This window comes from Euleptes europaea, chromosome 15, assembly GCF_029931775.1.
Source record: "Euleptes europaea isolate rEulEur1 chromosome 15, rEulEur1.hap1, whole genome shotgun sequence".
NCBI lineage: Eukaryota > Metazoa > Chordata > Lepidosauria > Squamata > Sphaerodactylidae > Euleptes > Euleptes europaea.
In genome coordinates, this window is record NC_079326.1 from 33,939,353 (window position 1) to 33,966,425 (window position 27,073).

The 27,073-nt window shown below is 44.0% G+C and overlaps 1 protein-coding gene across 2 annotated transcripts in view; it reads right to left on the minus strand.

Annotated features, from left to right (window-relative positions):
* KCNH7 (potassium voltage-gated channel subfamily H member 7) overlaps positions 1-27,073 on the minus strand; it is a 344,141-nt gene that overhangs the window by 97,607 nt on the left and 219,461 nt on the right. The window contains exons 4-8 of one of the 2 annotated variants that reach the window (XM_056861343.1): positions 24,444-24,476; positions 13,354-13,782; positions 12,123-12,143; positions 11,182-11,205; positions 7,422-7,636 (exon numbers count right to left, since the gene is read on the minus strand). In XM_056861343.1, coding sequence (XP_056717321.1) covers positions 7,422-7,636; positions 11,182-11,205; positions 12,123-12,143; positions 13,354-13,782; positions 24,444-24,476 — 722 coding nt within the window. The remainder of the gene's footprint in view (positions 1-7,421; positions 7,637-11,181; positions 11,206-12,122; positions 12,144-13,353; positions 13,783-24,443; positions 24,477-27,073) is intronic. The other variant, XM_056861344.1, reaches the window with a different exon arrangement.

Genomic DNA, 27,073 nt, shown 5'->3' on the forward strand with positions numbered 1-27,073 from the left:
TTACAACTGATCTCAAGACAGATACAGTTCCCCTAGAGAAAATGGCTGCTTTGGAAGGTGGATTGTATGACATTGTAAGTGAGTCTATAAGAACTCCCCTTTGGCTGGCCTACTTCTGCCCACCAAGCAGCTGAGTGTTGGTGGGCAGGGACAGAAATCCCCGGGAGATTGCCCATTAGCGGGCACCTGGAGACCCTACTTATGGCAGGATTGTATTGCAGCGATCTGGTCACTGGGAATGTATTTTTATTTATTTAACTCTCTGTTCTACTCTTATTACTTAGCATCTTAACAGTTAACCATTTTACAACACAAAAATAATGATAGCACAGATAGAAATGTATGACTAGTATGCACACAAATATTAGAAATGTAAGACTGGTACACACAAATATTATAAAGCAACTGTCTTTGGGGAAACTGTGCTCATGGTATCCTGGCCTCCAGACTGTTATCTGCTAAGTTTCTGGATTGGTCAAAGTGCAGTGGGTGCTTCTGGGAAGGTCTTGCTTGTGGCTTGCCACCTACTAAAGCAAACATATGACAGCCAGATGTGTCACTGATGTGCCACTGATGGTGGTGGTGGGTGAGAACAATTCCATCTAGCCTTACATTATGAAGATTCTAACAGCTATCAATTTAGTTGCAGCTGGGAAGAACAAACATGTCATCAAAGAGTATGGATGGAGGACAATATGAAATTGTATTGGCCTACTGTAGCCTGCTGTGGTGGAAAGTGACGTTAAGTGACTCCTCTTGTCTCCTGTACCTGGCCTTCCTCTGTGTATATGTATGTGGCTTCGCCTCCCATAGTGGCCATTTTGTGGCTGTGCCCACCCCCCTGTATCAGAACTCCAAAGGTGCCTGCAGGCCCAGAAAGGGTGGGGGCCCCCTGCCCCAGATGTTGGCAGAAGGAATGAAGGGGGAAAGTACATAAAAATAACGGGGGAAAGAAACCCTTCCTTGGTACTTTGTTCATTTATTTCTCATTGTCATAATAAATGGTCTGCCTCTAATGTGAGCTCCATGAATTTAATTGGGAACAGAATTTTATTTAGTACAAAAGAGAACAGAAACATCAGTTTACACTGCAAGTGATCTACGAGGAATTTTTGGCACCATGCACAGCATTTTGAATTTAATTTTAAACTTCGAGAATTTTAGGCAGGTCAAACTAACCGAAACCAATGCTGCCAGAGTTTATATAGATATATAAATTATTTAGGTATCAAAAGTAGATCTAATTTTTAAAACGTCCACTCTAATATGGAATAACTAGTAAATCTGAATGATTTAAATTATCTCTCTATCACTTAGAAGGGGAACAATTGGATTACACTATCATAATTTATAAAAGTAGGTTTGGTAAACAGTAAAATTATTTCCATATAAAACTTGGTTAAATAATCAAAAGTGCGGGACCAGATCTGGATGACAGTAACAGAGTTGTCCTAGGTATGAAATACGCCCTTCCAAGTCGAATGACTTCAACGGACTTAGCAGTGCTTAGAATAGCATGGTAAGGCTACAACCGTAAATCCAATGGAAACTTCCCTCAATAATTTCCTTATTTGAAGAAGAAGAAGAGTTGGTTTTTATATGCCAACTTTCTCTACCACTTAAGGAAGAATCAAACCGGCTTACAATCACCTTCCCTTCCTCTCCCCACAACAGACACCTTGTGAAGTAGGTGGGGCTGAGAGAGTGTGACTAGCCCAAGATCACCCAGCTGGCTTCATGTGGAAGAGTGGGGAAACCAACCCAGTTCACGAGATTAGCCTCCGCCGCTCATGTGGAAGAGTGGGGAATCAAACCCGGTTCTCCAATCACAGCTCACCACTCCAAACCACTGTTCTTAACCACTATACCACACTGACAAAAAATATCTGATGCTGAATAGAATGGGAGACTCACTAATGTTAGGGTGATTTGACATGGACTTTCTTTGCCTTTTGCATTCTTGGATGGAACTCTCCGTGATGATGAACTCAGTCCGTCGCACATCATGAGGGTGACTGCAACAGTGTCAACTTGCTTTCAAACAGATCTCAAAGCTTGCTGAGACGTCTGCCTCTTATCAGCCTAATCGCAGACATAAAATCCACAGCAAAGCTTGTTGGAAGCGGAGATGTTCTTGTAAATGTATAGTCTGGGATTGCTAATGTTTTCTTCTGTTCTGATAACAGAATGTTTTCAGCTGCTTTCTTGCAGAGCCATCACAGTTCAATAAAATGTTGTCTGGCAATAAACTGAACTCGAGAATCTCTGAAAGTGACTCTCTTTTTGCTGTTGCAGTGTCAATTATTTTCTGAGTGCTTCTGATATTCTGCGATATCAGTTTTGCTTGAAGTTTTCTTAGCAGCTCTCTGACAGCTGGATATGAAGGGAAAGGGGGCAGCCTCGCTTTCTTGACCGAATTTGTGCTCTTTTTTTGTTTCATCGACGAGCTTACCGTTTCAGAATTCATTCTAACTCATAGTGCCATTTCCCATCAAACACAAAAATCTCAAAGCTGTGTCTGAATGGGCTTGCTGCTTAATGATGAAACTGTTCGTTAGGGTTGTAAAGACGGCACTGGCAACTCACATAGAATTTCTGTGGGTGATTCTCAACCATCCCTCGCTCTAGCAAGACACCTCTGTTTCCCCACCCCCACCCATAACACCATTTTGTGCGGTGCTTTGGGCTGCTGTGGGAGGGGCAGTTGACGAAAATGGGAACTTTGAGGCAGGATCCAAGCCAAAGATTCCTCTTTGTACTATGTACTCACGAACCAGCAGTGAGATCCTACGTAAGCTCAAGAACTTGATCCCAGTAAGCACACATTTTGTGTTTTCCCCTGATAAGCCTTTGAGATCTTCTGTAAGTTGTGATTCAGTTCACTGATTATGGAAATGACTGTGTCCAACTATGCCTGGCATTGTGCTGTATTTTGCCCCCTTAAATAGCATCCTCGGGTGCCTGTGTCAAGGACATGCAAATATTTAGTACTGTCTGTCACCATCCAAAACACGTTCCATTTCGTGCATCGTGTCATTTCGGCTAGGACTAGCATTTCACAGACAGACCTTAATTAATTACCTTCATTTATATCCCAACTTTCTTCTCAAGGGGGACCCCCAAGCAGCTTACATTTGTCTTCACTTCTCCATTTTATTCTCAAAGTAGCCCTGTGAGGAAGGTTAGGCTGAGAGTTTCTAACTGGCCCAAGGTCACCCAGCAAGTTTCCATGGCAGAGTAGAGATTCAACATGGGCCTCCCAGAACCGAATCCAACCCTCTAATGACTACGCCACACTGAATGTACCACTGTGTGTACCATTCATTCACTGTGTGTACCATTCACTACTGATTCTACCATACTGATGCCAAAGACTCCCATTTTCAACAAAAAGAAACAGCTATTTCACTTCCTTAGAGGCACTTCCTCAGAGGCACTGCACTTCTCCACGCATTGTTGTGAAACCTTGACTTATGGAAGCCACCTGTCATAGCAATCCGTTCATCAAACTCTTTTTGGATGACTTAAAATGATCTCAGCAACAATGTGAAAAAAACATGGACATACCAAAAGATGGAAAGGAGAGATTGTGTGAGCTGTGGCAAAGTACTGAGGAAATTATGCATAACAGTGTATGCTCTGCCTGGCTATGTGACATGGCAATGAATATAAGGCAGGCTCCAACATGCATTATTGACATTCCTGGATGTGGAACTAGTACAAGGCAGATAGCCCATGAAAGCACAAGCTTGTTATCATTCTGGAATGAAACCTAGTTTCACTGGGCTTTGCACAAATTCTGTACCATCCTGTGCCTTTATTTTCTGTTTGAGGCACAGGAGATGTTCTTCTGCCTTGAACTCTGGTGGGAAATTGTCAGTTTGGTTACAGGGATTGTATCACCCCTATGTTGCAAGATCTGCACTGGTTACACATCTGTTTGTGGGTACAAGTACTAGTTCTTACCTTTAAGGCCCTAAACGGCTTTGGGGCCAGGGTAGGGCTGTCAATTCGGTTCGGCCCGAACTGAAAATCAGCCGAATTTCCCTTGATTTGGCGGTTTTTAGTTCGGACGGATCCGAACTCAAAACTGGCGGGCAACCGGGGGGGCCGAATTCAGCGAGTTCGGGAGTTCGGCGAATAAATTCGGCCAATTCGGCCGTCAGTAAGCAGCATAACCGTCAGTAAGCAGCATTCTCCTCCCCCGGCCAATCGGTGGCCAAGCTGGGTCTTCTTCTGGCCAATCAGTCAGGATTGAGTGCTGGAGGAATCAGCTGATGTGCGGCCCGCCGGGGAAAGAGAGAGAGAGAGGGAAATCCTCATGTGTGTGTGAGGGGGTGCTTGTGCACATTCGCTCCTTTCCGTGGCTGCAGGGGGCGCATTTTTTGGGGTACCGACCCCAAACTTTCAGGGGATATTCAGACAGGTTTTTTTAAGAGACCACCCAAGTTTTGTAAACATTGGGTCAGGGGGTCCCGAGATATGGGCTCCCCCCTTTTTTCTTTCCATGGCTGCAGAGGGCGCATTTTTGGGTGTGCCGACCCCAAACTTTCAGCGGAGCATCAGACTAGGCTTATTAAGATACCCCCCAAGTGTTGTAAACATTGGGTCAGGGCCCCCCGAGATATGGGCTCCACCCCTTTTTCCTCTCCCCCCTTTTCCATTTTCGTGGCTGCAGGGGGCGCTTTTTTGGGGGTTCAGCCCCCAAACTTTTGTCATAGCTTCAGAGAATCCCTCTTAAGAGACCACCCAAGTTTTGTAAAGATGGGTTCAGTGGGGGCTGAAATATTGGCTCCCCTCCCTTTTCTCTTTCCATGGCTGCAGGGGGGGCATTTTTGGGTGTGCCGATCCCAGACTTTCGGCGGAGCTTCAGTCAAGGCTTTTTAAGAGACCACCCAAGTTTTGTAAACATTGGGTCAGGGCCCCCCGAGATATGGGCTTTCCCCTTTCCCCTATTGGGATGAATGGATCACCCTCGAGAGATGCATACATATGGATCTTATATTGGATACAAATGGAATCATATTGGATTACCCAGCCTCCCAGCCCCTCCTGCTGGAACAGAAGACAGCCACAGTAAGACCCCTTTGGGGGCTTTAATCTATATTTTTTCTTTTCTGTGTGTGTGTGGGGGGGAAAGCAGAGTCTGTGTGTGTGTGTGGGGAGGGAGCAGTTTCTGTGGGTGGGGGGGGGGAAGCCAAAGGGGGCTTTTGCCGGTTCTGCCTGGGGTGTGTGTTCCCCCTCCAGTCTCTCTCTCCCTGGTTTGAGGGGGGGGCTTCATTTTTATTCTTCAGGTTTTTCCTCATTCATAAGATCAGTTAGGTTATTGATGCTTGCTCAAAACTGGTTTTCAAATGGTGACTTAAAGAATGCATCTGCCTGGTCCCAAGTCCAATGCAAAAGGAGACATTCCTGCTCATTATGCATAGCTAGCTGCCTCTGTCCCTTTCCATGGTATGCAAACTCCCAGGTGTCAGGTGTTGCTATGCACTGTTGCAAAGGTTTTGCATTGCGTGCTTGTGTTGCTTTGCAGTTGTATTGTTTTGCAAAATTCTTCACACCTGCCCCGCCCTTTGCATATTTGCAAAGGGGTTGCTCTGCAGTTGTGTTGCTTTGCAAAGTTCTTAGCACCTGCCCCGCCCTTGCTCTCATCAGCTGTTTGTCGGGCCGGGAGCTTTGTGCGTGGGCGGCAAGCTCTGCGGAGAGATCCACATTAAGGGTGGGGGGGACCCCTTTCAGGGCCCATATCTCAGCCCCCCCTGACCCAATCTTTACAAAACTTGGGGAGTCTTTCAATATACGTCCTTTGAAGCTCTGCTGAAAGTTTGGGACCTCTAAGCCCAAAAATGCCCCCCCCAGAGCCGCGGAAAGGCGCGGTTGTGTTTTTAATGGCTTTATTCGGCCGAATTTTTTTCCCGAACTTTGAATTCCCGCCGAATTGAACGGATCCGAAGTGGGGGAGTTCGGACTTCGGCACATACCAAACCCACAAGGGCCAAATTCGGCCGAATCCGAACTGTACCGAATTTTTTTTTTTTTGACAGCCCTAGGCCAGGGTACCTGAAGGACCATCTCATCCCTTGCTAACCAGCCCATGAATGAAGATCTGTCTTTCAATCCCTGCTCTCTGCCTCAGAGGTGAGGCAGGTGGTGACTAGAGACAGGGCATTTTCAGTGGTGGCACCTCACCTTTGGAATGCCCTCCCCCTGAAGGCTTGCCTGGTGCCTACTTTACTTTCTTCTAGGTACCAGGGCAAAACACATTGTTTTAGACAGGCTCTTAGTTAGTGGTTTTATCAGCTTTTTAATAATTGCTGGAGTACAAGGCAATGTTAAGACTGTAACTGGTCTTACACGAGCCACTAACTCTCCCTCCCTCTATAATAAGGAGAAAACACTATGGGGTTTTTATAAAGATTACTGTGATAATGTATGTGGAATGCTTTGGCCACTCAGGAAAATTATTATACAAAGGCTAGGTATGGTTAACTAACCAGACACTTAATGCATCTTGTAAAGGCAAGATTGTGGGTTCAGTTCTATGAGGGAAGCTCTGCTGATCACTGACAACTTTTCTTTAACAGCTGTTGGGGCAGCCATCCCAATGCAAGTAATTATGAGCTCAACTGAGCAGGGAACAACAGCCTTTGGCCATATTTGGCCCTGGCATCAATCTTTTGCACCCCGCCAGTCCCCATGCAAAGTGAGAATAGCACCACTTCTGATCTGACAGGCTGTCTTCCAATGGCAATGTGGACTGATACCTTAGAGGCATCATTGCAAAGGTCTTTGGAGAGCATTATCTTATTGTGCATCTATACTGGACTTTAAGCAGCTTGGTTGGAAAAAAAAAGCTCCGATTCCTCTCCTCCTCCTCTTCCTCCAGAATTAGAGCCCTGTACCATACAAGAGGGAAAGGGGTCCCGAGTTGCAAGGCTCATTCTGAGTATTTACACTTGTGCCTTGGATACATGTTGTCCTTTACCCAGAAAGTAGTTTTTTTATTAAAGGCATCTAGCTTCCCTGTCTTCACATTTCCTAACATTTCCCACTGACTGCTTACAAACCATAGTGAAGTGACTTGTAAATGCCAACAGTCGCTCCGTTTTTGTCATCGACCTGGATGCATTTCATAGGAACAAAATTGAGAGGAAAAAACCTAGCATAGTTCATACACGTAAGTGCTTAGAAGATGTTGAAATGTAAATGTAAAACAAAACCTGTCTGGCATATTCAGAGTAGCCTTTACCTAGAATACAGGTCTTATTTTAAATATATTACTGAACGAATCCTTCAGATAAATGCTAGAAAGTTAGAACGAAGCAAGCAGCAGCTCTTCTGCTTAGTTATGAATGCTGTAAAAGAGAAAATAATATGTATTTCACAGAGCCGATCTAAACAGAGTTAAAGAAAGTCCCTACCTGTGTAACCTTCTCAGTTACATTGTGTGTTCTGTCTTTCACTTTGGGGGCAATAATTGTTTTCTCTGAAGAGGGAGGTGATGAACTTTTTTTTTCATTTTTGATATCAGAAAAGTTCAAGGTGAGCTGTGGAATCTTGTTGATGGTGGTGTATTTGTTGAGATTTGAATCTGACGTAGATCCTAATAGACTTGACTTGATATGGTTGAAAGGACCTAAAAAATGGGAGGGGAAAAACATGAGCATTGTTGCATAACATAACATAATGATGAAAACTTAAGAAGATATCAGTGAACCAAAGAAATGGAACATGTCATTCAAGACCTGTAATTCTTAGACTCATTGGCCAAAAGTTGCTGATCTTTCCAGTTTAGAACCTACCAACGTTGGTACACTTGAGCCTTTCCTAGCATGCAACTTTCCTCTTATCTTTTTATATGGTTGCAACAGCAGTCTTTGAACTACCGCAGACAAACTTTTGTTGAAGCAGCACAAATATTCTAAGGTAGATTGAGAATCAAGAGACCCATGGTGCAGAGTGGTAAGCTGCAGTACTGCAGTTAAAAGCTCTGCTCATGACCTGTGTTCTATCCCAAAGGAAGTCAGGTTCAGGTAGCCGTCTCGAGGTTAACTCTGCCTTCCATCCTTCCGAAGTCGGTAAAATGAGTACCCAGCTTGCTGGGGGTAAAGTGTAGATGACTGGGGAAGGCAATAGCAAACCACCCTATAAACATAGTCTGCCTAGTAAACGTCGGGATGTGACGTCACCCCATGGGTCAGTAACGACCCGGTACTTGCACAGGGGACTACCTTGACTTTTACACTGAGAACCATGGACTTCTAAACTGAGGAACACAGGAATCCTTTGGGATACAGCATCCACCAGGTGGCATCCTTTCAGATGGACTCTTGCTGTTCATCAGGCTGAACTAACTAACCCATAATGCCACCCAATATGGAAAGAGATCAGTCACTATATATTCCAGACTTTGATTAGAGTACTAATTTCAATGAAGGAGGCTGGTCTGGTTTCTTTCAATGCCAACCAGAATTTAAAATGCTCATGAAACAAACCCTGGCCAATCTTATTCAACAGAATGCATACATATATGGTAAGATGTATGACAACAGCCTCCTGTTACACAGTAGAAGAAATTCACCATGGGATATCATACAAGCATTAGCTGGCCATCAATCACAATGTATGAAAAAATTCTATTGATTTGAATCCATCCAGGTTGTTGAGTCAACACTTGCAAACATATTACACTCTGCAAATCAGTAGGGTGTATAGTGTTGGACTTGTGCCAGGAATACCCAAGTTCAACTTCCTCCCTCTACTCTAAAGCTGAAGGAGGTCTTTGGCCAATCATCTTTCATCCTAGGGGAAATATGAACATGATAAACACTACTTTCCTCCATCACCAAGTAGTAAAACTGATGAACAAAATGTATTGAATAAGCACCTTTGCTCTCAAAACAGCAGCAACATGAACACGACGTATAAAGGGTAACATTTGCAAACCCAAGTAAAGATCCCCTCTCAGTTCTGATGACGACGGATGTCCTTGGCCAATCACCATGACTGGTAAATCATGGGCCTCTTTCGTGACAATATTGCTTGTGCTGTGAATTGACAATGGAGAGGATTCTCCAGTACTTTCAATCTATTGGCTTAGATCCCTCAAACCAATGACAACACTCTTGAGTCTTTTCCATCTCCCCCTTTCCCCTGCAGCCTCCTGTGATCCTTGGAAAGGTAATGCTTGGGGGTTCATGGACAAAATGACATGCTGTCATGACACAGAGGGTAAGAATCAAATGTAATTGACCCCATTTTTTGTTCTACTTCTAAAGGAAGGGCAGAGGAGCAAGCTTTTTATTTGGACTAAAGGGGAAAGGAGTGATTTCACCCCCTTTCCCTTTCTATTTGCAGCCCCCTGTGCCAGATGGCATGTGTGTTAACTGCCATCAAATCGGTTCCGATTCATGATGACCCTATGAATTAATGACCTCCAAAATTTCTAATTGTTAACAGCCTTGCTCAGATCTTGCAAACTGAGGGCTGTGGCTTCCTTGATTGAGTCAATCCATCTCATGTTGGGTCTTCCTCTTTTCCTGCTGCCTTCATCTTTTCCTAGCATTGTTGCATTATCCAGTGACTCTTATCATAATGTGACCAAAGTACAATAGCCTCAGTTTAGTCATTTTAGCTCCAAGGGAGAGTTCAGGCTTGATTTGATATAGAACCCACTGATTTGTCATTTTTGCAGTCCATGGTATCCATAAAACTCTCCTCCAGTACCACATTTCAAAGGCATCCACTTTATTCCTGTCAGCTTTCTTCATTGTCCAACTTTCACGCCCATTCATATTAATGGGGAATACTATGGTATGAATTATCTTGATCTTGGTTGCCAGTGACACTCCTTACACTTCAGAATGCTTTCTAGCTCCTTCATGGCTGCCCTTCCCAGTCTCAATCTCCTTCTGTACAAAGCATGTTTATTTAATTATATTTTATTTATACCCCACGTTTCTTCCCAATGGGGACTCAAAGCAACTCACATCAGTGCTCTCCTCATGCTTCATTTTATCCCCACAACAATCACCCTGTGATGGAGGACAGGCTGAGAGAGAGTGACGGCCTAAGAGCACTCAGCAAGCTTCCATGGCAGAGTAGGCATTTAAAGCTGGGTCTCCAAGATCCTAGTCCAACATTTTAACCACTTCACCATGCTGGCTTTCAACCTTTTTGTCTATGAGGCTACCCCTGACACACAGCTCCAGCTTTTCTGGGGTTATTATGGGGCCACTATTGAAGAGAGGAAGGCAGATCCATGATCATAAGCATCTTGCAGTTCATAGGATCCAATCCATTGGGTCAGATCCAAAGGTGTCATTCCACCGGTGTCATGCCAGTTATGCTGGAACACCACTGTCCTTGACAGAGGAGGAGAGATTGGTTTCTGCCCATTTCCCTGTCACACTGCAGACCCCCACTTGGCCCTCCCACTGTTCCTGAGGGGACAGTGGGAAGCTCGTTGGGCTGCGGTGGGAGTGGCCATGTAGGGAGGTCCTGCTGGCCAGACTCATCTCATTGGTGGTAGTTTGGATCCAGCCTATTGGCTTTGAATTTATTTGCATGTCATGTAAGTCTATCTCGTCAAAGTGAGCAACAACAGTCTCAACGCAAAACAAATGCACAATATCAAGCACTCTCAACCAAGTTCACATATGTTATTTGCTTACAAAAATTCACCACATTATATCTAAATCGTTGCTACTGTACACAGAAAGCAAATGTTTGAATGTAATAACTCACTATAGTGATGTGTTGCTGATGGACCATTGCTCATGCATGCACTCCATGCAGCTTAGCTAGGAGACATTTTACCAAATACACAAACTTTCAGCGACATGCATGAAATTATGTAGAGTACTGGAATTGAACAAACCCTTCCTCACTGCCTCCTCCCTTCCAATTATAATAGAAATATGATGGTAGGGATTCAGTATAATGAAGGCTTTGGGTAGGAAGGATTTTTCTCTATAAACCAATGAAATATAATGAACTGGAATCAGATTGTATATACTTATAGAGAAAAGGTGGCCTTTTTAGGTTCCTTGTCCGGCCGAAATGGACGGATTGTGAAATATGAATGTATATGGTTAGGGATTATTATTATTTTTTGGCGTGAAATTGCAAAGTGAAATTCATGCATGCACATTTGAAGACTACAATAAACTTAAACCATACCCCCTGCCATCCAGGAGCGTGAAACTAGTTTTAAGGAGACAAAAGAGGAATTAAGTGAAAGTGCCATGAAGGTCCAGATTATTATTATATTGTTCTTGATGTGTAAAATGTAATGTTGAAATAGATTTAAAATGTCTCATTGCTATGATTGAACCCAATTTGTAACTTTCCCTCCCATCTTTCGGAAGCTTCTGTAGTTACCTGGTTTACCGAGGAACTGCAGTATCCCCAGTTAAATTAGGTCTAATGCATGCGGGCACAAACCAACCAAAGCCAAGCGCTGTTAACCCTCATTGATTTCAAAGGAAGACAGCTGCACATCTGCTTATCCTTACCATTGAAATCAATGGAACTTCCAAAGATTGGATCCAAAGGTTGTCTTTCCTCAAGAGCAGCATTTTGGGGGGGGGGGATTCAGTGGGCATCAATGGGATGTGGTAGGCCAGACAGTTCCATTCCACTGGCAGAAGTACCTTCTGCCAGCGAACCAGAAGTTTCCGGACTACCACATCCCACTACAGTCCAGTGAGTCCTCCAAACTGCTGCTCTTATGTACCAGGAGACCCTCAGGTAGAGTATGTGGAGCCATTGGGGGTATGCAATGACAGTACGGAATCAGTAAAAATGGCCCCCTTTTCCATGGCAGAAGACAACTTTAGGATGCAACCCACAGCCACGAACTGAGCCATGCCAACAGTCTTCAAAACAAATTGCAGAGTCATTCCTTCACGGTTTTCTCTGACTGGCATTTTACCATTGTTATGTGGCGAGGAAAAAAAAAGACTGGTAACAAAATAAAAACCACCTCTGCAATGTGCCCAGCTCCACAGAGATTAGCATGAGAATGTTGCATTTGAACATTTCATACAGCAGGCAAGTTCACATGCCAAAGAGTGTGGCTCAGAGAGGACTGGAAAATATATCTGATATATTTACATTACCTTTGACATTGCGACCATTGTCTGATATTCAGCGGAATAAAGAAAAGCAGAAGAAAATAAAAACAGAACAAAATAAACTCTATATCCAAAGAACCCAAAGTGGTTATTAAAAAAAAAAAAAACCCTATATATTTATTTAAATTGTTACCCCACCAGATGTTGAAATATTTTATTTTTATCTTGTTGAACCGGCTTATTTTCACAGCCAACTGACTACTGACATGATCCCGCTAAATTTAAGAACATCTACCAGCTCTGTCTTCGTCATTTTATTTATCTTGCCTATTTCCAAGAAATTGTGGTTGCTTTTTATTTGCATACTTGTTGCAAATCTAAGTTAATTTATTTAGGAATGTCTACTTGAACACAGAAGGATTTGCTTCCAAATAACATGCTTAGGATTAGACTGAAATCATATTTATTTCAATGAGAAAAATCAGTGGATTAGATCCAGAGATCTGTTTGCACAAGGATCATGGATATACCCCACATTCCTGTTCCCCCTCCAGAAGTCCCTTCCAACCTTGGAAAACTTGTTGTCCACTATTTCCCCAGCAGTAATAGTCACATGAGGCCGTGGTCTGCAGTGGGGAGGGATTTCCCCTCTTTTATCCTAGCTGATCTCTCCCCTCTTTTATCTTTTGCTGATGGGAGAGGCATTTTGTCAATCTCCCCTTCTCTGTGCATCCCACTAACAATAGGGATCAATTTTCCAGAGTCAGAAGGGAGGGGAAAGCAGGGAAGAAAAAGAAGAGTTGGTTTTTATATGCCGACGTTCTCTTCCTTTTAAGGGGAAGCAAACCGGTTTTATAATCTCCTTCCCTTCCTCTCCCCACAACGTACACTTTGTGAGGTGGCAAGAGCCATCAAGTCACAGCTGATTTATGGCAACCCTGTAGGGTTTTCAAGGCAAGAGATGAACAGAGGTGGTTTGCCGCTGCTTGCCTCTGCGTAGCAACCCTGGACTTCTTTGGTGGTTTCCCATCCAAGTACTAACCAGAGACAACCCCGCTTAGCTTCCAAGATCAGATAAGATCGGCTAGCCTGGGACATCCAGGTCAGGCCAAGAATTATTTAGCATGGCAAAATAACTGTAGGAAATATTCTAGCTTGAGCCAGTTAAGTAGTTCAGTTGCAAGTATTCTGACTCTGTGGATTTGAGCTGGGCAATCACGTAAAGCTCAGCTGAGGCTTCTAATCGTGACACACAAATACTGATTTTCAACTGTACCTTCACTAGCGTGCCGGTCTCGAAACACATTCTTGGGCTGGATGTTAAATCCTTCTATATTGTGTACTGAAGAGGCTCTCCGCATACTGCAGACACTTTCCTTGGACTGAGCATGGGTTAGCATGCTACTTGAATGCAGCATATCTGGGTACAGTCGGTCCCATTGCCGTTTGGGGGATGAATGATCAAGAGGTCCTGATATATTCACCAGAGGGGAACATGTGTTTGGCTGGATCAGTGCCTTGGTGTCGTCTGCTTCCGAGGGGCTGCAGCTTTCTTTCGTTGGGGACTTAAAGTGCTTCATAGCCATGGAGTCGTCGCTGCGCTTGGAAGCATCCACTATCACGGCGTCAGGATCTTCCTGTGGCAAGGACTGCTTTCGGTATGATAAAAGTCTCAGCCCAGGAAGCTTGAACCCAAAAAATCTGCCTAAGTTTAAAAAAAAAAAAACAGAGAGAAGATTAAGAAAAATATCATTTTCCAGATCGAGGGGAGGGGCAGACTTTGTTTTCTCTTATGCTTCTCACTGTGAATATTAACAGAAGAACACTGCCCATAAATAGCTTATTTAATATATGGCTAATGACCTGTGTGGTTAAGTAAAGCAATGCCTCCCTGAAAAAAAAAATGCATATGACTGCTATATTACATTGCCATTTGCATTCTTAAATCAATAATGTCTGTGTTAACTCCTTGGTTATTTTCACTTAATTAAAAAACTTAATTGGAAGTACATATTGAGCTCCCAGAAAGGAAAAGAAATAATGAAATAGATTTTCTAACCCACCAGAATCCCCCCCATTTATATCCTGATTTGATACACATGGAGGAGGCCTTTGCAATGCCTTTCACAAGCTATGGAAGTTTTAAATGTGCGGTGAACACAAGGGGATAAGCACGCAGAACATCCCCTGATACAGAAGAGAACTGGACAAGTCCTACCCACTTTGAACTGATATTTATTTCTAAGTAAATGTCTTTAGGATCAGGATGGGATGTATGTTTAAATCCCATTATTTGTGTGGGGTTCAACTGCACTTCATGTTCTTGGGATTGTCCTCAAAGGCCAGACCTTCACGGGCAACAGAGCACTGCCTGTATGCACAACAATTCCCCTACAGTTGACAGCTGTGGGAATCCCAGGAACACCCTGGATTGACTGGTTAAAAGCAGTGTTGCCAAACATTCAAAAGAGGGAGTCAGGGTCCGCCTGGAGCTGAATGTTAATAATAGCCTGCAAGTGCACGAACACTTAAAAAAAAAAATAGACAACCTGCCACAGAGGAATGTTGTGCAAGTATTTCGTGCCAGGGTTCTCCTGTGCTTTGATAATGGAAAATATGCTGTGAGGATAAAGAAAAGTTGAGAACATATCTTTCTATACCGAAAAAGCATCTCAACAGATCAGAGTTTCAGATCAGAGAGCATTTTCCCCCATGAACTTCAACCCTAGCATCTCTTTTTTTCCTGGGAACTGTATTGGCTAATATTGCCCTTTAGTGATACATGCTTGATTCAAGTCACCCCTGTCTTCTGGGATACAGGTAGAGAATCAGTGTAGGCTGAGCATAGCGAGAGAAGAAGAAGAAGAGTTGATTTTTATACCCTGATTTTCTTTATCGAAAGGAGTCTCAAAGCAGCTTACAGTCACCTTATCTTCCCCCCTACAACAGGCACCTTGTGAGGCAGGTGAGGCTGAGAGTTCTGAGAGAACTGTAACTAGCCCAAGGTCACCCAGCAGGCTGCATGTGGAGGAACGGGGAAACAAACCCAGTTCACCAGATTAGAGTCCGCCGCTCATGTGGAGGAGTGGGGAATCAAACCCGCTGGTTTGCATCAACAGGCTAATTCTTGGATATTTGTAAAACAAAGGAAGGACAACCTGAGACATTTCTCAGTGACTTAGATAGCTTTACATTAAATTGTTACATGGGGCAAGGTGTCTACTCAGTTGTACATGGATGTCTAAAGACATGTGGCTCAGTGGTAGAGCATGCAGAAGGTTCCAGGTTCCACCTGCAGAAGGTTCCAGGTGTAATCCCTAGTATCTCCAACAAAAATGATCAGAGAATAGGGGCCGTGAAAGACCTTCACCTGAGACTTCAGACAGCTGCTGCTGGTCAGAGTAGACAATACTGGCTTTGATAGACCAATAGTCTGACTCAGTTTAAGGCAGCTTCATTTGTTTAGGAGGAAACAGAGCTGTAACACCAGTATATGCACAGTAATCATGTTTGGTATCTACCGAGTGGTGTCACATTTTTAATAAATCGGCTGACATATGGTTTTGAAGTGAAGGGCACACTTTCTGGAATAGTGAAGAAAAAAGTCCAGAAGTATGACTGAAAAGGTCATATTTAACGGTGTGTGTGTGTGTGTGTGTGTGTCTACTTTTTTATTCAGTTTTGTAGCCAGCTATTATTCATTTTAATTTATCTTCAACACCGAGATTTATCTGGTGACATCATGATTCATCAAGAAAGAGTGCAATGAAGTTATTTGCAAATGTTAGGCCTTCTACAAAGAGACAGAAAACTGCTGTTTAACTGAAAAAGGGTTACAGCAATGGTATTTCTCACAGGAATGGCAAATACATAAATGTGATCTACCTCCCACGAGCTGAATCATAATGTGCTTCTATTCACACAAGGGCGTATCTGCAATTTCTGCAGATACTCCACTAGGGTTGCCAGGACCCTATTTGCCATCGGCGGGAAGTTTTTGGGGTGGAGCCTGAAGAGGGAGGGGTTTGGGGAGGGAGGGACTTCAATGCGATAGAGTCCAATTGCCAAAGCGGCCATTTTCTCCAGGTGTACTGATCACTATCGGCTGGAGATCAGTTGTAGCAGCAGGAGATCTCCAGCTAGTACCTGGAGGTTGGCAACCCTATCCTCCACTCAGGATGCTCCCCCCCCATTTGATCTAAGGCAGGCAGCAACCAACTGAGAGCTGTATGTGGGTGCTACCTTCATGCTGTTCCACATGGGAGTAGGAATCCTCCTGCATCCTGCTACTGGACTGTATGTATACTTGTCACACTCCTCTGGAGTGGGGCAGCAGGACAGTATGAGTATACGGCACTGACTGCTCTAGTGCTTCATTTTGATTATGCATGCCTTTCCTGACCGTCAAAGGTCACCTCGCTCACCCCGTGTGTTTCCATGCATTTTGCCCGTATTTTCCATATTTTCGCTAAACCAGCATCTGGAAAACACGGGCAAAATGTGCGGAAAAGTGTAGGGAGAGCAAGGCAACATTTGATGGTCGGGAAAGCCATGCATAATTGGAGCAGTCAGAAGGGGTGACTGCGGGGAAACAGGCCTGCATAAATGGCCAATATCTTTGCTCATGAATCCTTTATTCTGGCCGAGCACTTCTCCCTTCTCTTGAACATGTGACTACCTATTTCTTATTTATATAAACTATATCCTGCACTCTCAAGCCTTCTGGGTTCATGAGGCAGCTCACAATCATAAGGCATCACAGCAGAACAGAACACAATGAAAAAGCACATCCTCTCTAGTCTAAGAACATAACAATAGCCATGCTGGATCAGACCAAAGGCCCATCTACTCCAGTATTCTGTTCACACAGTGAAGAAGAAGAAAAAGAGTTGTTTTTTATACGATGACTTTCTCTACCACTTAAGGGAGAATCAGACCGCCTTACAATCACCTTCCCTCCCCCTCCCCACAACATACACCCTGTGAGGTAGGTGGGGCTGAGAGAGCTCTAAGAGTTGTGACTAGCCCACAGTTACCTAGCTGGCTTCATGTTTAGGAATGGGGAAACAAATCCAGTTCACTAGATTATCATCCGCCACTCATGTGGAGGAGTGTGGAATCAAACCCGGTTCTCCAGATCAGAGTCCACTGCTTCAAACCACCGCTGTTAACCACTATACCACGCTGGCTTTCTCAGTGGCCAACCAGGTGCCTCTAGGAAGCCCACAAAGAGGAAGACTGCAACGGCATCATCCTGCCTGTGCTCCCCAGCAACTGATGAGGCGTACTACCTCTGGTACTGGAGGGAGTAGATACCCATTATGATTAGTACCCATTGTAGCCACCTCTCACACAAGCCTCAATTTAAAAGCCCAAGTGAAAAGGCATCTCCTGCCTAGGGTGGTGGTGAGCTCCCCCTCACTGGCAGTCTTCAAGCAGTGGCTGGATGAACACTTGTTAGGGATGCTTTAGGCTGATCCTGCCTTGAGTAGGGGTTGGACTAGCCAGCCTGTATGGCCTCTTCCAACTCTATGGTTCTATCAATGTTCTAGCCTGGTCCCTAAAACTCATAAGCATGATCCTGCACAGGAAGGGACTTCCACACGCAGGTGCTACTACAGAAACGGTCTTTCCCTTCTGGCAAAACACACAGACCAGGGCCCGTCCAGAAAATCTTCATTATTGGGCAAGATCATAGAGGAGAACATGATCCTTTAGTATTCGATAAGGATGGGTAGACTGATCTCACGTTGCTACCACCCTGGTCGATTAGGGATGACTGTGTATACACATTCACACAGGCGCCAGAAGGAGATACAGACTGTGATTACAGGTGTCTGTCTGCAATGTGCAACCACAGATTCAATAACATGCATTTTGGGAGCTGCTAAGAAGGCTTTCACCTAGCAGCATAAGTATGCTTGACAACATGAGCTACAGAAAAAAACGCCCAAGTAAAGCATATTCAATTGTTTTGCAGGGCAAGTAGAACTGAGTTCTAAAACAGTATACAACTCAGTTGTGCAAGCTAATGACATCAAAACTCAAACAATTACTAGAATTCTTTGTTTGCCAATTGCGCTCCTAAAGCAGGATCATTCATAGAATTCCCTTGCATTCCTTCAAACAGAATAGGTTGAGGGTTTCCCCTCTCTTCACTGCTGTTCTATTTTAGTAAATTCATGGTGGTGCAGATGGTCTTTTCTGCTTCACTAGGCTAACACAGTCATGTTAGGCTACATAGTTGATTAAGCTGTCTATCTGTAGCTCATCTGGAAAGAATACACAGCTAGAATGTTGGTCACCGCTAATACTTTCAGGCAAGAAGCAAAAACAACACCAGATGAGTATATCTACCATTCTTTTTTAAACGGAGGGGGGGATTCTCTCAAAGTTATGCATCCCAGTTATCTGCTATACTTAAAAACAACAACCCTGAATGATCTGTTAAGATATGCCAACTTTTAGTGGATGGACAGTTAAAAAGTGATGGGTTGTCTTATTTCTATATCTTTTTTTATTATTATTTGTGGAAGTACAGGGAGCCTCTTCCCAATTAATGGGAGCTGCAGAAGCATTTTCACATACATCCTGATCCTATTTCTTTTGCTTGTTAATTTTCATTACTGTGTTACATCTGCATTTTATTTGGAAGGAAATCTAACTGGTGTTAATGGACATTTCTCCTCAGGGACAACGTACAGGGTTTCAGCCCTGGTTTATAAAGCAGGATAAAATCATGTATAAGAGCTGGATCGTGCCTACTGGCTCATTTACTACTGCCTTTCTGTGAGACTTATTTGGTGTATTATAATTTCATTCTTTACATTTTAACAAACTAGTAAACCAAGATAATGGTTCTGTGGACATCTCCATTTACAGTATTTGACCTTGTCCCCCATCATGGACTTTTCTACCCATTTCCAAATATAGATGAATGGTGACTGCTTAAATTGTTGGCACACCAGAAAACTTTCTACTGTGTTGTGGCTCAAAACAATATTTATAAAGGAATTTGGAATTCCCTAGGGCCATTGTGGAGGTGCCAATTTTTGCATCTACTGATTTGGCTCCTATCAAGGAGAGAGGGCTTTGAAATTTTGGGTGTGATTTGAATACAGAGTGTGGGAATGAATATAGGACCAGAGAGACTAACATGTCCCTTCGTTCCAGCTTGATTTGGGAAATCCATTGATAGCTACCTGCTATCAACAGCAGCCACCTAAGTTATGATATGGTGGGTGGTAGGGGTTTGGATTCGGCAAAGTTGAATCCCCTCCCCCTCAAATGGCGGCCATTTAAAGGAAGCCGAAAAGTGGATCCCGATAATGCCATTTTTCTGGCATTTTTCAGGCTGCTTTGGCCCCGATGCCATTTTTTAAAAAAAGCCTGGGGGGGGGGGTTTCCCCTCCTTTTGACTGCAGTACTGCAGCTTACCACTCAGCGCCATGGGGCTCCATAGATGAGGGGATAAAATTCAGATTCAAGTCTAATGGACCCAATTTGGGGGGGGGATCCAGATTTTCCTGATACAGGGGTTTGAGAATATCCAGGTTTCCAAAATAAATTCAGGTCCATTAGACCTAAATCCGAAGTTTACCGAATTTTTTTTTGCACACCCCTAGTGGGTAGGGCTAGCTATAATTGTAGTGCACAGTGTAAACAGGAAGAACAGAACAAGGACACAGCCGGGCGCTCTGAATGCATCCAAAGTCTCTTCGTCTGTCTAAGTATTCACCTGATAACATGATCCACGGTACCATCCTCAGCAGAGTGACCCCCTTCTAAGTCCATGGCCTTAGAAAGGTGTAACTCTGCTTAAGATAGCACTGCGGCAGGCACACAGTGCTACATGGAGGAAGGAGTTTTATACTTCATGCTCTGAATCCTTGAACCTGAAAAGATCTACAGAGAAGAACAGACATCTCTAACCCCTTAGCGGGAATTAGTAATCCTCCAAACCAGCAGAATGGAACTCTACAGAATTCATCTTTAAAAAGTACTCTGTCATTAATATCTGCTCCCTAGCTGGGTATGCTCAGCAGTTTACACAGTGGGGGGCTTTCAGCAGAATTGGCCATTTTTTCACAAATACAGGGAGCAAAGAAGAGCGAGGCATCCTTTAAAACCGGTTCAGCAGTAGTCTCCCACTACATGGTACTGCAGAGAACGCCTGTGGAAACAATGAGCAAAGCTGACACTTGTCCGATAAGCCTTCCGAACAGGCTGTCTGAAATATGGATCTATTCGCTAAAGTAGTTTCAAGCATCCTCTACATCTGGGCAAAATTGCCTGTGGTGCAGGAAGAATCCCAGGGTCAGTCCGCTTGCTGCTGGGGTTTCCAGCAAGCACATCTTTTGTGCCACAGAATCCTCCCAAAATGCAGGTAATCATAAATGGTATAACATGGAACTCACACTGAGCTTAAAGCTGTTAATCATTTAGAGGACAAAAGGGTAGAATTGGGCTTTGTTTTCTGAGTGCAAATAGAACCAAGGCAGGAAAGCCATTCTCTTCAGTCTTAAAACCGGGAAAAGATAGCAGTAGGTTTTTAAAAGCACTACAGGTGATGATTCTAGAGCATGCATTAAACTAGGGATTGGGAATGAGACATTCTGCAGATTGTATTTCTCTCTGCCTTCTTCTATAAAGATGGATAAATGAAGAGCCGCATACATAAGCAGATCTACCAACTCAACATATCTAAGACTTGGATCGCTGGAGTATTTCTGCAATCAGAATGATTTCCACCCATGTTGTGTGACTTCCTCAACTTCCCCTCCTGCTGCAGCTCAAAACTCCCCCCTATGCTGCTCCATTTTGAAGGTTTTTTTTGGAGGGGGGGTTCTGGGATTTTTATGGACTGCAGTGGGAAGGAAAGCTAGAAAGTCTTCCGAACGGGACAGTTTATAGAAAACGGGACAGTTTATAATTCAGTTTATAGAAAAACTCCAGTAGATCCAAGCCTAAATCTCTATACAGTGGACTGTTTTTCTTGAGCAGCAGGAACAACTTCTTATCTTGACAACAATACAACTCGTAAGAGGATGAGGTATGGATGAGCTGACTTGTGGTTTCTAAACCAGCTCACTCAGTTTTCCCAGTTGCTCTCAGTTCCCATAGTCTCAGTCAAAGTATTCCTGAGTGACTGGCTGATGAAAGCCCGCCTTCACCATGCAAGGGATGACTTGGAATGTACACCAATACTCCCTAATGTAGATGATCACACTTAACCCACACTGCACCAAGGGACGGACCAAGGATTTTGGGCGTCCTTTGCTAGAGATGCAGGAAGACACTGCCTGCCCTCCTCACCCCTAACCCCCCCATGCTGTGGGGAGGCGGGAAGATAGCAGCTGCTCTCTTCACCCCCTCCCCAGCCATGCTGTGGCAGGAAATGACAGCCCACCCTCGTCATCCCCCAGAAGAAGGACGCCCAGCAGTAGTCTGCCCACTTCATCCCTGGCAATGAGGCAAAGCCTGGCAGTGGGGCACAATGGTGCCTGCCCTCCTTGCCCCACATGGTGCAGTGCAGCAGGAAGCTGCAGCTCACCTCCTTGCTGTTCCTTCACAGTCAGGTGAGGCATTGAGGCATGGTGGAGAGAGTGAGGAAGAGGGCCAGGTCAGGGCTCCATAACAGAAGGAGGGAAGGAGGGAGCAGGTTCCCTACTTGCAGCCTACTGGGGCCAGGGGCACCTCCCCAATGCCATGGGTAAATGGCCGGTTGAGGGAGGTGCTGGATGGAGTCCTCCTACTTCTGGCAGCCTAGGGCTGCCTAGTGGACAGACAATCCCTGAATGCACCAGCTGTGATCATTTGAGGAGTCTAACAGAGCAATTCTAAGCATCACCACAACTTTCCAAGTCCATTGAAACCAATGGGGTTAGAATGGCACAACTCTGTCTAGGACTGCACTGTAAAACATCCACCCCGATACACTAAGTATCCGTAGGATATGGCCTCATGCTCCAAGCCACTGCAATGCAGAGCAGGTGAGGAAAAGGATATTCCCAGTTTAAGAGCGTTAAAGAAGAAAGGCCCCAGCAGGTAACCAGACTGGCATACTATGCAAAATAATGGGGATGATAGGAACTACTGATGAATGGAAAGAGCCAAAGGAAGTGGGCCAGCTGGCTGAAAGAGCTGGCTTCCCACTAGCCACTCTGAACAAGGCAGAGAGTGCTGGCAAACGTAACTCTTCCTCTGACAGGGTTCCCTCCCTCAACACACTCTGCTCTGCAGGGAAGGGAACAGGACTGGGCCAATCCAGCAGGCACTCCTTGCATTTGGGGAGGGGTTGTGGCTCAGTGACAGAGCATCTGCTTGGTATGCATAAGGTCCCAGATTCAATCCCTGGCATCTCCAGTTAAAGGGACTAGGCAAGTAGGTGATGTGAAAGACCTCTGCCTGAGACTCTGAAGAGCAGCTGCTAGTCTGAGCAGGCAATACTGACTTCGATGGACCGAGGGTCTGAATCAGTATAAGGCAGCTTCATGTGTGTAAAATGACAATTCAGTCATTCCTCACCATTTGCACAAATCAACATCTTGCTGTAATATGTACAAGATGAGCAATGGTTTGCTCGGCTCCAGAATAACGTTTCTGTGGGTGCAAGGACTTCTGCACATGGAGCACAGTCATCTGTGCCCATGGAAACGTTAACTCTGAATCCAAGCCAGTGTTCTGCCTGCGGTGCATTTCCTAAAGTTCCTAACACCTTCCCGAGCAACTCATTTTGCTCGGGGCTTGAACATATATATCATTGATAAGGAGAAATTGGAACTCTCAAATAAAAGACAAAATTTCTCTGGAAATGTGACACAGAGTACAAAGGAACCTGAATGGGAGCCATGGAAGCTGATGCTGATTATCTAGGATGTGCCTCTCTGTTGAGAAGCCAGTGTATTACTCTCTACCTGAATGACATATTTTGCAGTCTTGTAAATCCGCAGTGTGAAGCTCTCTCCCTTTTTTGTAGGCTCCTAACAGAGCCCCGTGGCACAGAGTGGTAAGCTGCAGTACTGCAGTCCAAGCTCTGCTCATGACCTGAGTTTGATCCCAAAGGAAATGGGTTTTAGGTAGCCGGCTCAAGGTTGACTCAGCCTTCCATCCTTTCGAGGTCGGTAAAATGAGTACCCAGTTTGCTGGGGGTAAAGGGAAGATGACTGGGGCAGGCACTGGCAAACCACCCCATAAACAAAGTCTGCCTAATAAACGTTGGGATGTGACATCCCCCCTTGGGTCAGGAATGACCCAGTGCTTGCACAGGGGACCTTTACCTTTTCAACAGCCTCAACGGAGGTCCCTTTGTCAGGTTGACTTTCCTCCTTTCCTTCTGCTAAGGTCATATTATGTAATGAACTTTTTTTTGGTCAGTTTTGAACATTTCCACCTTTGGGGGTTCATAGTAGGGCTGTGCGTCACGAGCCCCGTGGCTCAGAGTGTTAAGCTGCAGTACTGCAGTCAAAAGCTCTGCTCACGACCTGAGTTCGATCCCGACAGAAGTAGGTTTCAGGTAGCCGGCTCAAGGTTGACTCAGCCTTCCATCCTTCCGAGGTCGGTCAAATGAGTACCCAGCTTGCTGGGGGTAAAGGGAAGATGACTGGGGAAGGCACTGGCAAACCACCCAGCAAACAAAGTCTGCCTTGGAAACGTCGGGATGTGACGTCACCCCATGGGTCAGGAATGACCTGGGGCTTGCAAAGGGGACCTTTACCTTTACCTAGTAGGGCTGTGCACCTTTTTCCCAGTATTTTTCGGGCTCAGGTTTAATAAACCTGGAAATTTTCGAAAAAGCTGAAAACCCAAATATAAGGGATTTTACTTTTTTTCAAATAATCAATTTGGGGGGGGGGTCATATTGATTATCCGAGTAGTTAGGGGGTGCACTCAGGAGAGGAGACCAACAAGTGCTATGGTGAAATGATTCATGACCTACGAAGATGAATGCAGCCCAAACCAACCTATGTGGTAATCTACAGCTTGGTGTGTCACCTGTTCTGAATATGGTTGCCAGCTCTGGGTTGGGAAATACCTGAAGATTTGGGAGATGGAGTCTGAGGAGGGCAAAGTTTGGGGATGGAAGGGACTACAGTGGGGTATAATGCCATAGAGTCCAACTTCCAAAGCAGCCATTTTCTCCAGGAGAATGGATTGCTGTTGCCTGGAGATCAGTTGCAATCCCAGGAGATCTCCAGCCACCAGCTGGAGGTTGGCAATCCTAGTTTTGAAACAAATACCATAGGGGGAGTTTTCAGATCCAGCAAAGTCACAGCCATTTGGAAACACTACTCAGAAAGCTGGTCTAGACATGGAAATAAAAAGAAGCAGAAGTGGAGCAAATAGGATTTCAATGGGGAGAATTACCTGAAGAAGAGCCTCTTGAAAGGTTGTTACCATCTGAAATACAAGTAAACTACATTTACAGAAAGCAGTCATAAAAAAATAAAAATAAACCAAGTTAAGAAAAAAAAAAGCATTTTATGGTTAGCCTTAACTGTGTGAAACAAGCTGCATTCATCAGTCAAGGCTATCTCAGCATCTTTTTCCTGGAAACGGAAGGGCACTTCTGCTTTCTAAATACAAATTAATTCCAGTGTTGCTCCATCGTATCTCTTCAACAAATCTTCAAGACTGGGGATTGGATCTAGCGGAGGATTTCCACAAGGAGCAAGGGACCATTTTCACCAACCCACCCCTACCACGGCAGACTACTGATTACCCCCTCATGTGGTTGTTGAGCCAAAACAGCTGTACTCCACTAGTAGAAGTCCTTTCCATCAGCAGAAATTTCCAGTGAACCCATACCACAGATTCCAAGAACTCTTAATTTAATGTGTGATTTTCACACTTGGGCTACTCAAGTTCTGTGTGCGGGAGGACCGTGAGCAGGGCAGAGTAATGGACTGGAGGCCAGCTTGATCCCCTTGATATTTCTCATTGCCCAGCTTGGGTGAATAGCAGGGCAACCTATTTAAAACAATGTTTTAAAGCCTTGCATACTTTAAATGGTGAGTCTAAAAACTGTGGAATTCCTTTATTTTTAATTATTATTTTTAATTTCCCAAACAACTTAAAACACACACTCTGTGTTCATAATCATTGCTCCATGCCTAGAACAAGAACTTCATCCACTACTGTATGAGCGGAGGTACATCATTTTATACTATCTAGCATTAATCTTTAAATCTTAAAGGTAAATAATTCTTTAAACAAAACAGGGAATATGTATAATTATACTCACGCCTCAAGCAAGTTAACGAATTACAAAACTTGATATATATTGCATTATACTTGTATCAATTACTACATCATCAACCATAACATCTAAAAAATAAGTAGCTATACAAATTTGTTATTGTTAAATCTAAAAGAAAAATATGCATATATGTATATAGCTATTTTCAGACTCAGTTACCTATATGTATTGGACTACTTAACATTATTATATATTAGCAATGATTTATCCTTTTGCAAGCTTACTACATGTGCACTATTTTGCTACATAGCCATAATACCATTTCCAGTTCTTCTGAAATTCTTCCATTGGTCTTTTATTCACGATGTTTGTCAATTTAGCCATCACTGCATATTCAGCTAGTTTTTCCAGCCAATTGTCTATTGATGGTATTACTTCTGATTTCCAATTAAACACGATTGTCACTCCTGCAGCTGTGGTCATGTATCTGAGCAATTCTACCTTATTTGTATCAGCTGCCACTGGCAAAATTCCTAAGAGCATTATTTTTGGGTCTAGCAGAAAGTAAAATTTCAACATTTTTTGGATTTCTTGATGTACTTTAACCCAAAATTTCTTTACCGCAGGACCACCAACGATGGAAGAAAATGCCATCTGTCTCATTACACTTCCAACATCGTCCGTCTTTGCTCTTATTCATTCTACTGATGTCTTTAGGTGAAATATACCATAGGTAAAACATCTTGTATAGTTTTCTCTCAGGCTCTAAAACTGTGGGATTCCTAATTTCAAGCAACTCTTTTGTAAGAACACGGCTTTTCAGTTATAGAATAATGAGATTTAAGGGGAGTAGTATTGGGGCAGCAGGTGGGGGAGGGGGAGGTGTGGGGGATTGCCAAGTAGTGGAGGTCAGAGTGACTGAGGGGAAGTGTAGGGGGTTACCAAGTGGTGATGGTGGATCTATACAGGAAGGGACTCCATGTCACATAGGACGAGTGGCCTGATGAACAGGCTTGAGTCCTCATGAGCAGCAGAACAGCCTATCGAAAGGTTGGCTCTCTGCTCGTGACAAGCAAGCAACATGTAAGTTGAGGCAGTGGGTTTTGAGTATCCCTAATTTAGTGGTAGCGAATGGCTGTTATGCTTCTTTGATACTGTGGTGTGTGGCGGGAATTTTTGGTATTGAACATTAGTTTATATTAAAATTATTAGTTTATATTAAATATTATTAGTTTGTGTTAAGAAAAACCAATTTTATTAATCTGTAGCTTATTAACCTATAACTTAGAAGCAATATGAAGACCTGACTTTTAGCTGACATCAGCTCTAATTAGGCTCTTGACCCTAAAGGGCACAGGAGCTAGTCACCCAAGCATATTACGTGCTCCAAATCAAGGCCATTCAAGCAGGCGGCAAATTGTCTGCTCACGTAGGGGGAGATTGTTTTGGTACATTGACGGATGGACAGAATAATCAGTTAGCAGATCCGGACACTGAAATAATTATTATGGAACAAGATATTTCTAAACAATCTAGTCATGATTTGTGGAAACTCATTTCCTAAAGAAAATCCAACCAGTCCAGCATTCTGTTTCACACAGATGTCCCTGTGGAACAAGAAAGCAATAGGGAACCCCCCAATTAGAGGAGGGGCTGTGGCCCTGTGGAAGAGCTCCTGCTTTGCATGCAGAAGGTCCCAGGTTTAATCCCCAGCGTCTCCGCTTAAAAGGACCAAGCAGTAGGCAATGTGAAAGACCTCTGCTTGAGACCCTGGAGAGCTGCTGCCAGTCTGAGTAGA